This window comes from Balaenoptera borealis (genome assembly GCF_965194805.1).
Source record: "Balaenoptera borealis genome assembly, chromosome: 12".
NCBI classification, from domain to species: domain Eukaryota; kingdom Metazoa; phylum Chordata; class Mammalia; order Artiodactyla; family Balaenopteridae; genus Balaenoptera; species Balaenoptera borealis.
In genome coordinates, this window is record NC_138869.1 from 22401879 (window position 1) to 22417520 (window position 15642).

The following is a 15642-nucleotide window of genomic DNA, read 5'->3' on the forward strand; positions in this document are numbered from 1 at the left end:
TTTATAACGCACTTTACACATTTGGCCCACCCGCTTCCCTGAGGTTGTATTTACTATTCCCCTTTCATTTTCAAAATATTTTAGTCGGTAACGGCTGTGCAGAGTACTCTGCTGTGTTCCCAGCTGGTGTGTGTGTGTGTGCGTGCGTGCGTGCGCGGGCGCGCGTGTATCGTGGGCTCGGTAATACAGAAGTTCAGTCATTGGTGCACACGTGTAGAATAACCTTTTGAGTGGAGGGACAGGGAAATGGGTCATGTAGAGAAGTCTCCTTTTAATTACAGAGCCATGATGTGATCTCTCATAAAGACTCGTGGGCTCCTGATAGAGTGAGCTAAATGGACAGGCATTTTCAGAGTAGTTCAGTCCTGGAAATTGCTAATTTTTCAACCGACAGATTGCCAAGGCAAGGAAGGGCTTGGTGGGGGAGGTAAAGGCGATGGCAGGAGAACTCAAGGGCAGTGTCAGTTAACTTGGCAAAGATGTTTTGTAAGTTGCAGGGTACTTTTTTTTTTTAATGGATAAGTTGATTGTCTGATTTCAGAGCCCTTAGGGTATTTTAACTGAAAATGGAGTTCTATAAGTGGACAAAACATAAATGTTAGTTTAGGAAGAGCTGAATATAATCAAGGGAAAAAAAAAAAGGATTTGTTATTGCTCTTTGTTGCCTGAACTACGAGAAGATGGCTTTGTCCTGTTTCTCATTGTGGGAGCTGAGATACAGAAAAGCACATGAGAAATGATCACAGATCTCAGGTTCCGCTGAGCACACAGTGGAGAAGGAAAGTGTTGTATGGGGGAAACATGGTTTGCCCATGTTCCCCCAAAGCAATCCAGGAAGATAGCTTGTTTTTTGCTCTCATTTGTGTTCATGTGTGCTCGAACTCTGAAATTTTTCTTTTTCAAAAATTAAGGATGTCCCTAGATAAAGATTTGCTTCACTTTATGGAATCAGCTCTTCTCTGAAATATTAGCTGTTCAAATGCAAATAAATAGACAAGATTTCCTGACGATGTCTATTACTGAAATGTCACAGCAGATTTTCCTTTGTAAACTCTATTGGAAAAGCAACAATAAAGGTATGAAACAATTTTCAGAAGCCTAAAAATTTTTTATTAAAAAAATACAGTTTTGAAGAAGATTGGAAAAAACTTTTGTTGGCAAACGTACTTATAAAGGAAACCAGGCCCCATGTTATATACTATATAGTATTTCTGGTCAAACAGGGCTTTTTGTTTGTTTGTTTGTTTTGTTGGTGGTTAATGGGCTTTGAGGTGTAGTCACCAAAAGCAATAAGCCATGTTCTTTGATCTGATGTTTTCCCCTGTATTGGGAAAGCTGTTAATTGCTTATTTAAGATTTGTTAGTTGGGAAACTTAGGTAATTTTGGAGAACCCCAGACTCTCAGCTCCATATTGAAGAATTGACGTCCTGCAATATGCTGGAAATTCTGCCCATTAAGCGAGCTATATACAGTGTGTTGTATGACACTTAAAAGACTGCATTGAGCAATGTAAATCTGTGGGAAGTAACTATTTCTCACTGATCAGCAGTGTTAAATGTCGTGATACGGGTTCATTCCTTACAGGAAATGTTAAAAGACATTGGAAAACATACTTTGCCATCTCCTCTCCCCGTGCCCCTTCCTCTCCCCTTAAGGACAACCAAGTACTCCTCTTCTTACCCCAGTGAGGATGGTGGGGCTAACGAGAGTGCTGGAATTCTTGGGCAGGTATCTGTTGAAACCGTAGCCTGAGTTGACCTGGGTCTTCCATCCCTAGTACCCTGTGCCCCCTCCCCGCCCCCTGACACACACACACGGTGGGGAGACTCATTTGAAGTTACTTTCATAAGAGGAGTCTTTGGGGACTTCCCTGGTGGCGCAGTGGTTAAGAATCCACCTGCCAGTGCAGGGGTCACAGGTTCGATCCCTGGTCCGGGAAGACCTCACATGCCACGGAGCAACTAAGCCCGCGTGCCACAACTACTGAAGACCGTGCGCCTAGAGCCCGTGCTCCGCAACAAGAGAAGCCACCACAATGAGAAGCCCGCGCACCGCAACAAAGAGTAGCCCCCGCTCACCGCAACTAGGGAAAGCCTGCGTGCAGCAACAAAGACCCAACGCAGCCATAAATAAATAAATGAATGAATGAATGGAGTCTTTGAAAAGTTCAGGTGGATCTGGGTTAAAAAATCCCAGTTTAGCCACTTACTGTGAACCTTAGACAAGGTTCTTGATCTTTCTGCTCTCAGTCTCCTTAATTTGTCAAACAGAGACAATCACTTCTGCCCTAGAGGATGTTGTGCTGACTCTGGCCTCGCAGTGTGCCTGTCCTGTGCTGGCTGTGAGGTGGCTCTGCCCCGGCTGCTTCCGGGCAGTTCATAACATCTAACCTGGGGAGCGCGGCCGGGTCGAGTGGGGTGCGCGTGGCTCTCCGTGGAGGTGGCACGTTCCCACCCTTATGCCGTCAGAGTGCCGGCCTGCAAGTAAGTAGGGGACGGATGGCAGGAGCTGCCACAGCAGTTATGGCAGGGTGGCACCTTTGGAGGGTCTCCCACCGATGACCCTTCTCATTTCTTCACCTTCTCCAAAAAGTATGCATTTTGTTCAGCAGCACTGCACCATTTCAAAATGAATTAGGTGCATTTCCCCATCTCAGCCCGTTCCCTGGTCTGAGAAGGAATGTGGGATTTGTTGGGGGAACTAGTTTGAAAAAACCACTCTAATAATTAAAATAATAAATTCCCACCTGTTGGTGAGGGTTTTTTGTGGGGAAGGAGCAAGTGATGATGGAAGAATTACTAGGTTGTTATTTGAGAACGTTGAGAACACAGCGGTACTTGTGAAACAACACAGGTGCTTTTAGCAGACATCCCATATTTCTTGGTAATAATCTGATCCCAGTGAGCCTTGGGTCCTTTTCATTTGTGAAGTTTCAGTTCGGTTGCCCATTAGAGAGGAGGAACACTTTCACTATTCTAGTCAGACATCATTTTCTTAGGAACAAGTGAGGACATCGGCGCGGTTGTGCACACGTGCTGCATTTGAGGAGTTGCCGCTTATGTTACCGTGTGTGTGTGTGTGTGTGTGTGTGTGTGTGTGTGTGTGTGTGTGTGTGTGTCCTACAGATACTGGATTGTGGTGCATGCACTGAAGAATTCTGAGGGTTTGCTTGCCTTGCTGAAATGTTACAGAGTGGTCGTCCGCGGGAGGAGTATGAGACAGGCACCTGGCCTGTTGCCCACGCTGTGCCCATGGCCTCGGCGAGCCACCCGTGAGGGGATAATCCATCTTGGATCAGCACGGCGTCTGGGTGGTTGAGAGCTGCTTGCAGGTGCACCACACGCCTGCCGTTGGGGCTGTTTGTGAGGCGAGGGTGACTTCCTCTACTCTCTGCTCTTCCCTAGCTCTCTGTTGTGCTGGTAGTGCCAGCTGCTCACCAACCCAGGCGCCACTTCTGATGTCCATCGTTTCAGGATCTCTCCTTCGATCTCTCACTTCCATATTCTGCCAATAATCCCCCAGTACCTAGCATCCCTCCCGTCTCAGAAGAAAGTGTCTCTGTTCCTTTCCCAGCACTTTTTTTTAAAATTTTTGAATTTTATTTATTTTTTTATACAGCAGGTTCTCATTAGTCATCAGTTTTTTACACATCAGTGTATACATGTCAATCCCAATCCCAGCGCTTTTCTTTTTTTTTTTTTTTAAGATTTTTTTTTGATGTGGACCATTTTTAAATTTATTTATGGCTGTGTTGGGTCTTCATTTCTGTGCGAGGGCTTTCTCTAGTTGCGGCGAGCGGGGGCCACTCTTCATCGCGGTGCACGGGCCTCTCACTGTCGCGGCCTCTCTTGTTGCGGAGCACAGGCTCCAGACGCGCAGGCTCAGTAATTGTGGCTCACGGGCCCAGTTGCTCTGCGGCATGTGGGATCTTCCCAGACCAGGGCTCGAACCCGTGTCCCCTGCATTGGCAGGCAGATTCTCAACCACTGCGCCACCAGGGAAGCCCCAGCGCTTTTCTTGATTGTATTCTTTCTCTCCTTTGCCCCATGGCTAACCCCTCTCTTCTGCCTGCCTTCAGTCTTTCTCCCTTTTCAGTGTACAACATGATTTTTAAGCTTCCCATTCCCAAGGAAATCTCCTCAAACCCTGCTGACCCCTTTCTGCAGTGGCAGGGCTGTCCTTGACCTCAGCACCACAATTCTCAAAAGGGTTCCTGTTGGCCGCCTCTAGATTATTCCTCTGACATCCTGTAATCCCTTCATCTTTGCAGCCCTGATCGCGTGTGGCTTGCTCTCCTGAAAGTCGGCAGTTGACTTCTTGATCACCAAAGCTTGGGCCCTTGTCTCAGTCCTTATCCTACTTTGTCTTTCTCTGAAATTTTCGTTTATTATTTATTCATCCAGTAGGTAATTTTATTGGGTACCTGGTACTGTGCTGAATGCCACAGTGAGAAGGATGATTAAGACACGGTCGTTCCATTCCGGAGTGTACATTTGATTGGCAGTTACAGTGCGGCGTGCTAACTGACATCACAGAACTCTGTAGGATGTGCTGGAGTGAGACAGGCCCCCCCTAACTCAGACTGGGTGGGCTTGGTGATGGGGCTGGGGGTGGTTTCTCTGGGGCAAGCGTCTGGTGTGCCACGTGCCGTTGGTTCTTCTCGCTGTTGAAGGTAGTCTTGGACTGGTGTCCAGTTGTCCTCTCTTGTCAGACTTCCATGCAGTGAAGTACACATACTGGCTTAATTGAAAGTCTCCCTCAAGGTGTAGTTTTTCATAAAGTTTTATTCAGTTAGTTAGTTAGTTTTCACTTGGCTGAGTTATTTCATTTTGACACCTGAGTATTGGTTAGTATATGACAATTTGTTTAAACTCTGATTTAAACTGCGTGGTAATCCCTGTAGACAGCTGGTCTGTTTGTGTCCCCTGTGAGTACTTGTGAAATAGTTTGTAGTGGTGATTATCTTCTCTGTAAGTATTAACAGATACACATCCTCTTTGAAAGAGTAGAATGTGTTAGAATGGCTGCTGCTGCCTTTGTTAGACCTGTAAAGAAAGAATGTTACCTTTCACCTTTCACTTGAGGGGCGGGGGTTTAGAGTTTTGTTTTGTTTTAATTTATTTTTGGCTGTGTTGGGTCTTCGTTTCTGTGCGAGGGCTTTCTCTAGTTGCGGCAAGCAGGGGCCACTCTTCATCGCGGTGCGCGGGCCTCTCACTATCGCGGCCTCTCTTGTTGCGGAGCACAGGCTCCAGACGCGCAGGCTCAGTAATTGTGGCTCACGGGCCCAGTTGCTCCGCGGCATGTGGGATCTTCCCAGACCAGGGCTCGAACCCGTGTCCCCTGCATTGGCAGGCAGATTCTCAACCACTCTGCCACCAGGGAAGCCCCAGTTTAGAGTATTAAGTACCTTCCTCCCTTTGTCTCGGGGCACTTCACATCTTTGAATCCCTTGCTAAGTGGCATGTGAGGCTGCTTGTGGTCCAGCCTGAGGTGACCGTACCTGTTGTGGGCTTCATCGTATGCCGCCGTAACCAAGGCCTGTGTTTGCCGGAGACCATTAGGAAACTTGCTCTGGGATTGCTCCTTTGTTGGTGTGCTTTCTGCAAAGCCACACTATTGTGGAACCAGCACTGAGACACTCAGAACAAACCCAGTGACTTCCCCTAGCAGGCTGGCCTTGATGAAGTCAAGGAGTAGGTGTCTGTCCCCTCCTTGTCCTGTATTTCTTCTTCGCCACATCACACCTCCTCCCAAGAGGTGCTTCAATAACTGTGCTTAACTTAGGAGCCAGCGTGTCCTGTATCTAGCAACTCTTTTTGTTTGTTTTCTTGAAAAAAAAAAAAAATGGTGGAATTATTTAAGAAAGAAACTTTTGTTTTGTTTTTCGTAGGCTTTTTTTTTTATTTTTTTTCCGTTTCTGTTCTTCCACCACTGGCTCCCTCATTGATGAGGCAGACCTTGTCTGTCCAGTTATTTTTCTCTGGCCAGTGCCTCCATCGTTGGGAACAGAGGGGGATGTAGGGTCTGAAGGGGATCATTACATCATGGCAGGTGGTTGCTTCACCTCATTAATGACCCACTTAGATATGTGTTTTCTGCCTTGTACTTGGAGAATTTATTATATTGTAAACGTCGATCTAGATGCTAATGTCTTTGAAAATTAATATTGTATAGAAATAGTGCCTAGGTTTTCCTTTCTCCCTTTACCATTTGGGTCCGAATGGTTATGCATTGTGAGAAGCGTTTGGCACCGTTTAGAACTTGTAAACAATAGTGTTAACAGCCATTGTCAGTTGGAGACTGGTGCAGACATAATGGTTGATGGCACAATGAATGTATCACTTGTCTAAGATTTTTTTATAGTGACTTTGTCTTCACCCGCTTGGAAGCTCGTATGAACCACGGTTACCTTCTATTGCTCTGTACGTGTGTCTGTGCCAGTCGCAGAGCAGCAGGGGAGCAGAGCAAGTCGGAGTAATTAGATTGAGGAGTGAATGTCACACTTCTAATTTCATTCTCTTTTCAAAGGATTACCAGTGTCCATTTAATAAAATGAGATTAACCCTCTGCAGCAGGAGTATTTGAAAGCTGTCAGTCAGTATAATCTTGACAGCTCAAAAGAAGTAGTGTTCTCAGCACTCTGAGAAGCAGCGTCATGTTGTATTGGCTGAAAGTCTTGACTGCACAGGGGTGTGTATGTTTGTGTGAGCACGTGTGTTTATGTCATTAAAGGTAGATGTACGGAGAGTGGATTTGAAAGAGGAAAAGTTTTATGGACTTAACCGTACTATCTGGAAATAATAAACACCATATAATTTACTTTGAGTTGCCAGATACCAGTAATAAAATACCTAAAAATTATGAGACCAAAATTTTAAAATTAAAGAAACAGTTAAAAAGCAAATGATGAGGCATCTTTTCTTGAATGTTTTAGAAAACCTCGGATCAATTCTCAGCTGGTGGCACAGCAAGTGGCCCAACAGTATGCCACTCCACCACCCCCTAAAAAGGAGAAGAAGGAGAAGGTTGAAAAGCAAGACAAAGAGAAACCCGAGAAAGATAAAGAAATTAGCCCTAGTGTTACCAAGAAAAATACCAACAAAAAAACAAAGTAAGTTCTTGGGTAACTCAGTACAGTACTATATTATTTTGCAGGTGAATGAAAGATGTCTTTTAAATGCCTCTTTTTCTGTCTCCCCATTTAGACCAAAGTCCGATATTCTGAAAGATCCTCCTAGCGAAGCGAACAGCATACAGTCTGCAAATGCTACAACAAAGACCAGTGAAACGAATCACACCTCAAGGTATTTGAAACTAGAGTGAAACACCACGTCGCTGCCCTGATTCACCTGCTCATAATCAAGAGTCAGGGGTGCTTTTGTGCCTGTGGGTTTGTAGGCTAAGAAGGGGTGGGGTGAAGATCTGGGGGGGTGGGACTTTTAACTTTCAAAATACATGTACATAGATACGAGCTGCTTTTATATGACTGAGTCCAAAACAGGAGAAAGATAAATTGATCATAATTTGGCAGTGGTCCGAAGCTTTGCTAACTGATGGCGGTTTCATTTCTTGCTACGCTTAGTCGGCAGATTTGGTAGTAAGCGCTGGTATCTGTGCTGGCGTTTTAGATTCATTGCCACAGCGACATGCAGTCTGTGTGTGTGGCGGGGTGACGTTGGGCCCGAAGTCCTTTGCATCCGTAGCTGATTTCATGGGCTGTCCCCCTGTGGTGTTGCTTTCAGGCCCCGGCTGAAAAACGTGGACAGGAGCACCGCACAGCAGCTGGCAGTGACTGTGGGCAACGTCACCGTCATTATCACAGACTTTAAGGAAAAGACTCGCTCCTCCTCGACCTCCTCATCCACAGTGACCTCCAGTGCAGGGTCAGAACAGCAGAACCAGAGCAGCTCGGGGTCGGAGAGCACAGACAAGGGCTCCTCCCGCTCCTCCACGCCAAAGGGCGACATGTCAGCAGTGAATGATGAATCTTTCTGAAATTGCACATGGAGTTGTGAAAACTATGAATCAGGGTATGAAATTCACATCCTCCACCTGCCCATGCCGCTCGCACCCCTGGAGAATCTTCTGTGGACATCGACCTCTTAGTGATGCTGCCAGGATAATTTCTGCTTGCCATGGGCATCTGGCCCCCAAGGAATTTCGCACCCTGACGATTACTCTTGACACTTTTATGTATTCCATTGTTTTATATGATTTTCCTAACAATCATTTATAATTGGATGTGCTCCTGAATCTACTTTTTATATAAAAAAAAAAAATCTGCTGTGCACAATTTTCCATGTACATTACAACTGGTTTTTGTTTTTGTTTTGTTGGGGGGGAGTGGGGTGGGAGGGGGAGGGAGCTTTTATTTATTGTGTTCACAGACTCCATCCTTTCAGCATATCCTTTTAAGTTTAGTTCTTTCTTCCAGTTATACTATGTACTATCAGTTTTGATATAACTATATATATATAAATATAAAATTATATATAAAGGGTTATTTGAAACCAATCCATGGCAACGCTGGTGCTTGATACACTGTGAAGTGAATTCAACATTGAACAGTTACAGATCTGGGACGGTCCCTTCTATGAAAGTGCTGAAATTAAGTTAAAATCAGTCTTACGTGAAGTATGTTCCAACCCACGTGGGAACTTGACTCTCTCATCTGTCTAAAGAGTACTGGACGATAGAAAAATATATATTTTTTAAACAATGTGATCTCAAATTAAAGACTGCTCCAGATAGCCTGCATTTGCGATGGAATAACTGACAAATCACAAGTGGTTTAGTTGGGAGGGCTTTGATCAGTCAAAAGTAACGAAACTAGCTCCAGAATGCCAAGTATTCGTGTAAATTACGGTTACATGTTAACATTGCTGTTCTTACATAAGCATTCATGAAAATGTGGTATTCTGTAACTCGAATTCCATCCATTTTCCAGACCTCTACTCATGTCTGAGGTAAATTGATAAATTGTCTCTTAGTTTTAGGATTCAAACTGTCTAACCTGTATTTTTGGTCCATACAAGAAGCAAATCCCTGTCTCCACTTTGCATGTGGTGTTTTGTTTAATCGAACTTTGTTTGCCTCACTTCCCCTCGTTTCCCTTACCCTACCCATTCAGTTGTGAGAATTCTTTTTTCTTTCCTGAAATCTAGTCTTGTTGTTTTACTGAACAAAGGTTATCAACCAGTACATGCAGTCCCCACATGGAGCTTTTCACTGTTGGGAGACGTGTCTCAATTCCCTGCTGTGGGAAGGAACTCAGTGGTGAATAAATGGTTGAAGTGCTGGCAGCCAGAGTTGCAGGGAAAGCTCCTACTTCCTGCGAGCCTGTGATCTTTTTCTTCCTCAAGATAAAGATAGCTTGAGTAAACTCTCTTTTAAAAAAGATTCTTTTCACTCTCTCTTTTTTAAAACTGTCTTGCAAAAACAAACAAAAAAAGGGGGAAAAAAAAAGACCGCTAATATGAATCCACCCCTCCTCATTTTAAAAATGTTCTGTTTTGCTTTGTTTAGATTTAGGGTCTGTCTTCTCTTTGACTCTTACATTCATATCCGCAGAGTTCATAGACTTGAGAGTCATTTCAAGCATGGGAACTTGATGTCACCTTCCTTTATTTGATGGTACTTCCGGGAGGGTAGCAGATTAGTAATGAAACACCACATTTTGGTGTGAAAAACCTGGTCTGCTTAAGAATAGAAGTAACTTCTGTCTGTGGAGGCAACAAGTAAACAGAAAAATTAACAGCTTGATTTGAGTAGCCAACAGGAAGGCTCCTTTCACATTTACATTAAAACTATTCCTTAGTCACTAATGTACCATCATTTAAATTCTGTTCTCAAAGGTATAGATGATAAAGCAGTGCCATTTGTTGCTGTGGTCCTATTCTCAAATGCATGGACAATGTTCCCCCTCTTTTTAAAATACTGCTTGTATCTGGGATGCAAGCTATACTTACCTTTTTAAATACATTTTTAAAGTATTTATTAATGAACCAAAGGAAATCAGATGCTTTCTATAAGCATCAGGATATAGAATACATAGTGATTTGACTATGAATTTTAAATCCACATTTTAATATTAGTGGAGTATTGCAAAGACATTCCTTCTAAAGTTTTAATATTCCTTTTATTAAGGGTCTCAGGGAGGGTGAATTAGTCAGCCATATTTATTTTCCAGAGGTGTAAGGAATTGCTAAGTTTTTTAATTAACTTTTTAAAAAAATTTAAACGTCACCAAACTCATGTGGGTTGCACTGCTTTTGGAACCAGTAAGTGTTGGTTTGCACTTTGTTCAGAAACACTGTGTACTTTTTCAAAATTAGTTTCATGTAAAGTGATTGGACCCCGAGATGTGTGGGAAAAGCTGGTTCACCAGCTACTCAGAGGCTGCTAATTGATTCATTGCCAATGTCTTGGTTTTTCAGTTTTGCCTCCGTGATAAATTAAAGAATGGGGAGGGGTGAAGGAAGGGAGGATTGCTTTAGAACAGGTGAGAGGATGAAATGGCCATTTTGGTAGAAACTGCAGCGCACGGTGGGACTGGTCTCAGCAATCAGATGTTCTTGGGCCCATCCTTTCTGCTGTTGTGTGTTCTGTTACGGTAGTGCGGTGGTAGGTACTTCAGGCTTTTGATTTCCGAAATGGATGACATCCCTCAGGCATGTATTCTGGAAATGGAATTCCTGTAACTTTCTGCATTTGCAGTCTGCCCTACAATTAGTAGGCAGTGTGTGAAAACACTAGTGTAGATGATAAAGATACATATTAAAAGAGGACCAGAAATACTTGGTATTCAGCGGCACAGTAAGCAGGTTATAAAAACAAAACAAACAAAAGCACAGTGTTACGCTTGCAAGTTTCCATTTGTTTTAATACCACACAATTCTTCACACTCGTGCGTGCGCGCGCGCGCAGAGCTTATCTGACCTGCTCTGCTTGAGTCATGCAGTTCAAAAAATAATAGTAGTAATAATAAGGTAAAGACATCTTGACACCCACAAAAAATTTTAATCAAAATCTTTCAGTTTCAATCTGGATATTCAAAACATTGGCAGAAGCTTCTGTGAGTTTAGTTCCACTAAGATGTTTCACCTGCCTTATCAAGACCATTCTCAGTCTACTTTTTTAAGCTACCGTATCTTAAATTATTGAAAATTTATTAATTGCTGAATATATAATAACCTTTGCTTGTATGTAACCGAAAATGGTTTAAGAGCCAACATTTAGAGTATGACAATGGAGCTGAACAGTTTTTAATGCGCAAGCAGTTCTGTTCTTGTGTATGACTTGTAACCTTAATTTACTGTGTAAAGATGGTTACATTATTTCCTTAGCTTTGTTTGTTGGAGACAAATAGAGAATGCTTGTTAAGTATGTCAAAACATAATCTTACCTTGTGAATTTTTGTTAATGTATTATACGAGCTTTATTTTTCATTTGCCCAGAAAGACAGCTTGTATAACGCTTTTGGAAGTTCCTGCTCTGTAATGTCTTTAGAGCTGACAGTCTGTTAGGTTTGTTTTTTTTCTTCATGCTAAAGTGTCGGTGGTTTTGTGAACTGGTCAGAAATTCACAGGTCTTAAATGTTTGGGGGAAATTTATATTGGACACTGCTCTTTGTCTAGCAAATAAAAGATGTTAATATATTCCTGTTACTGGCATGTGCACGACTATGTTATTAGAAGCCACTTTATCGTTTTCCTGCTTTAAATAGAAATGTCTATTTATGAATTCTGCTTGTAGTTTTTTCACAAATAAAATAGTAAAATTTACATTGAAATCTTTATTTTTGTCTGTGTAGACTTTTAGCCTGTAGGAAAACAGTTAACTTTTTGTACTCAGATTTTTCACTTGTGTAATATTTCCAGTAGAACAGGAGGCCAAGAACTTGAGTTTATCAGATGCTGAAGTTGACTGGGGTGTCTCAGTGCACGGCTCAGAGCTGCAGCAGAAAATATAATGGAACCAAAGAATGGCCGAACTTTGGAAGAAAGCGAGCTAGTGTCTGTAAATGCATCCTTTGAGGTAGGTTGCAGTGATTTAAGGAAGGAAGTGGAGATGATGGGTAACGATGATTAATTCAGTGCATGACTGAAAACCCTCAGAAGACAACCCCTTTCTGGCCAACTGCAGTTAGGTAAATTGTGACTCTGATGTAAAGGAAATGCAGTGTCAAACCTAAAAGCCCCACAAACAAAGCGGGCTTATTGCCCCGTGCTAGGGAGACTGCTGCCGAGACAGTCACTTCCAAAGAATGTGGAAGTCACTTAACAGCACTCGTAAGAGTCATCTGTGATTACTGTTCTTTGGCCCGAGTCTGCACTTGAACTAGCACGGAGAGGAGGAGAGTATAAATGGTGCAGGACTGTAATTGGAAAATGGGTTCGTACTGGTAAAAGAAAACTTAGCAAACTTCATTCTTTTTTGTCTTTGCTCCTGGCTCCTCGGGAGTCTTGGAAAGGATCTGGAAGCATCGAAGAGCAGGGAGCAGGTGGTGTCTCTGATGTTTCCCAGGGCTCTCAGATAAGTGATGGGCTGTACCCCGACCCGTCAGCTTTCCTTGATACCTGAGGAGTCCTTTTTGAGGGCCCCTGCTGCCAGTGGCACTGGCACCACCTTTTGAGGAGCACGGAGGCTGCTTTCCACACCAGATGGAGGTGTACAGCAAGATGTTGGCCCCTACAGTGAAAGTGCAAGGATGTCTTTTACGAAGAGTGGATTCCTTGCGGTTGTGAAGATGAGAAGGGAGGTGAAGGCTTCTTCCCTCATATCTTTAGCTAAACCCCAGCCTTGATACCACATGTCCAGACCCCTAGTGAGGAATACCGTGGCCGGGGTGTGACACCATCGAGGTAAGAAGCTCTTGCTGAATTAATCTTGGTCAAGGGTAGGATGATGTGTTCAGCCGGGAAGTAACCAGGCCGTGCTCTGCTTTCCTTGTCCTGTAACATGGAAACAAGGGCAGCGAGGAGAAGAAGAGGGCTCTCAGGGAGGCCCTGCATCTGTTTCATCCTTGACCTCCCAGCAGTTCTGAAGAGCTCCTCTGAAATTTTAACATCATAGCAAGGAAAGCTTCAGAGCCATTGTCGTGTTAGGCTTAAAAACTCTTGATCAAGGTCTTGTTTGTTAATCATCAAGAGAAGCCAGGTTCTAATCTGGCTGCCCTTAATGACGTTTGTCAGGAAAGGACAGTCTTCATCCCGGCAGCCTGGGCTCTGTAAGCTCAGTGGAAATGAACCACTGAATACTGCAGGGAAGGCCCTAATTTTTCTAGAAAAGATCGTAGGCCATGTCTGGAGAGATTGAAGGGAGGGGGCTCAGATCTGGGTAGACCCTAGAGTGAAAGTAGGCATCCATCTGTTGTGTTCTGCCTGGTCAACCTGCCTTCTCTCCAGGCATAAACCGCAAGGCTGGGGCGGAAGCCAAGCTGTAAGGCATCCAGTGCCCGGTTACACATCCACCGTGGTTCTGAAAAACAGCGAATGGGGCAGAGTGTGTGGAGACAAGGGCACGGGCTGCAATGGGCCCATTCCTGCAGGTGCTTTTGACCTGGACCACCGACCCTGTTCTCCCCACCTCGAGCTTGTGCCAGGCATCACAGATCGATCGCAGTACTGTTTTTCAGCTGAGTTCAGCCTCTGAAACCTCAACACAGCTCTCCAGCCATCCTTACGCCACGTTCCTGTGAGGCAAAACTCACTTGCCCTTCCTGCCCTGGACCAAACCCACCCAAAGCAATCGGGGAACCCTACAAGGCAGTTTTGAATCGACCGTTCGGTTGTGGAGCGCTTGCTGGAGCCATAGGGATTCCAAGCAGTAGGCAGCTGAGAGGCTTGAAGGAGTCAGGAAAGAAGAGAACAAAATACCCAACACCAGCTCTTACCACAGTTCACAACGGGACCAGAGGAGGAGGCAGACCTTGAGCACTGCAGCTTTGAGTGCCAGACCAGCAGCCCGCCATGTAGGCTGGACCAGGACCTGCCCAGGCTGTCACACCGCTTCTGCCAACTCGGGGACTCTCAGATGACAGGGCAGAACACCAAACGGGTGTGATTCCTGGAAACAGCAGGATACACCTTTGGAGCCAGATTCCTGGAAACAGCAGGATACACCTTTGGAGCCAGAACTGGGTGAGACTCCCACCTCCACCTGACTGGGTGACCTTGGGCAAGTCAGCCTTCTCAGGCTCATTTTCCTCACCTCTGAAGCAAACTTCTCCTGCCCTGTTCTCTGCTCCCAGGGGCCATGGGCCAGTGGCCCCGTCGTTGCTTGTATTTTGCTGTGTTTCTAATAATGGAGAGCAAAACTTTTCTCGAACGTTCATTCTGATGCTTCACTGATGTTAACACCAGGAGTGAATGAGAAGGGTTTGTTTTGTTTTGTGATTGTCCTGTTTTTGAATATTTCCTTTATCTGTCTGTCTGTCTGTCTTTCTCTCTATCTGCCACTTCCCACCATGGAGGCCACATTTGGAACCACAGTAGCTTTGCAAGGGGATTGCTCGTGTCACCTTCAGGTACCAATTAGTTGCAGAGATAGGACCATTCAGAGCTGTAAACCGGAACTGCCACCACAGAAGAGGGAAGGTACTGGCGCTGTAATTGCAGATGGGGAAATCCTCCTGGAACATCTGCGTGCCAGCACCGTGGCCTTGGCGGGGTGCCGGCTCCCCTCCCTGTGGGGTTGTCCACCGTCACTTACCAGGGAGGATTTAACAGTCTGCTCCGGCTGTCAGCCGTGCTTTTGGATCCTCTCTCATCTTAGTCACACTTCTGCTTAAGTGAGTCGTTCTTGACTCCCTGGACACCAGAAGCCTTTCTTCCTGACAGCAGGTGAGATGCTGGCAGCCTCTCGACAGGGACCATCCACTTCAGTGCCTGCGAAAATCCCCACCGCCCGGCGACCCAGACATCTGAAGATTTTGCTTAAGAGAGTCGGCTGCCACTGGAGGGAGGTGTGCTGGGCTGGCGGGCCCAGCGTGAGCCCCGCTCTGCCGGAGCCGGGCCCCCCCCCCCCGCTCCCGGGCACCGCTGCCTGGGAAAGGCTGGTGCTGCTGGAGGGGAGTGGGGGGCGGGGGCAGGCCGCCTGGCACGCAGGAGGAGCGAAATTGACAAGATCGATTCCGGAAGCCTAGGGGGTGGTGACATACTACTTCAGCGTGAATTTTCACAGTAAAACGCAGGACCTCAAAGAAATTTCACATTCTCCGTATACTCTGCTGCCTTGACGGGTGCTTCTGTTGAAAAGTTTGAGGAAGCCTGCTATTTTCCTGCTCCCAACCGCACAGAGCTTAGTCTGAAGAGGGGATGGAGAAGGCGGTAAATATATATTTGACAAGGCGTGGGTTCCAAGGCCCTGCTACGGGCGCTTTCTAGTCTCTGGCAGTCGGCAGACAGAGCCAGGGCCTTCTCTCACACATCCGCCTGAGTTCCTCTAAAAAGCCTGGCACTCAACCACGTGAAAGCCGGCCCGTAACTTCCCTCTGTTCTTAGCCGGTCTCTGCCGCTGTGAAGCCATCCCCCCTCACAAAGCCCAGCACTGACTCTGCTGCTGTCTGGTGGTAAAGGACATAGTTCCAGGACAGCGGCTAGCCGATATCCTCACCCCCTTCCCCACTCCTCCCCACAAGG

The 15642-nt window shown here is 45.4% G+C and overlaps 1 protein-coding gene across 1 annotated transcript in view; it reads left to right on the forward strand.

Annotated features, from left to right (window-relative positions):
- Window positions 1-11784, forward strand: part of RYBP (RING1 and YY1 binding protein) — a 74496-nt gene extending 62712 nt beyond the window's left edge. Inside the window, exons 3-5 of the mRNA XM_082346223.1 lie at window positions 6936-7112; window positions 7207-7305; window positions 7744-11784. Of these exons, the coding sequence (XP_082202349.1) occupies window positions 6936-7112; window positions 7207-7305; window positions 7744-7996 (529 nt within the window). The 3' untranslated portion in view covers window positions 7997-11784. The remainder of the gene's footprint in view (window positions 1-6935; window positions 7113-7206; window positions 7306-7743) is intronic.
- Window positions 11785-15642: the final 3858 nt, after the last annotated feature.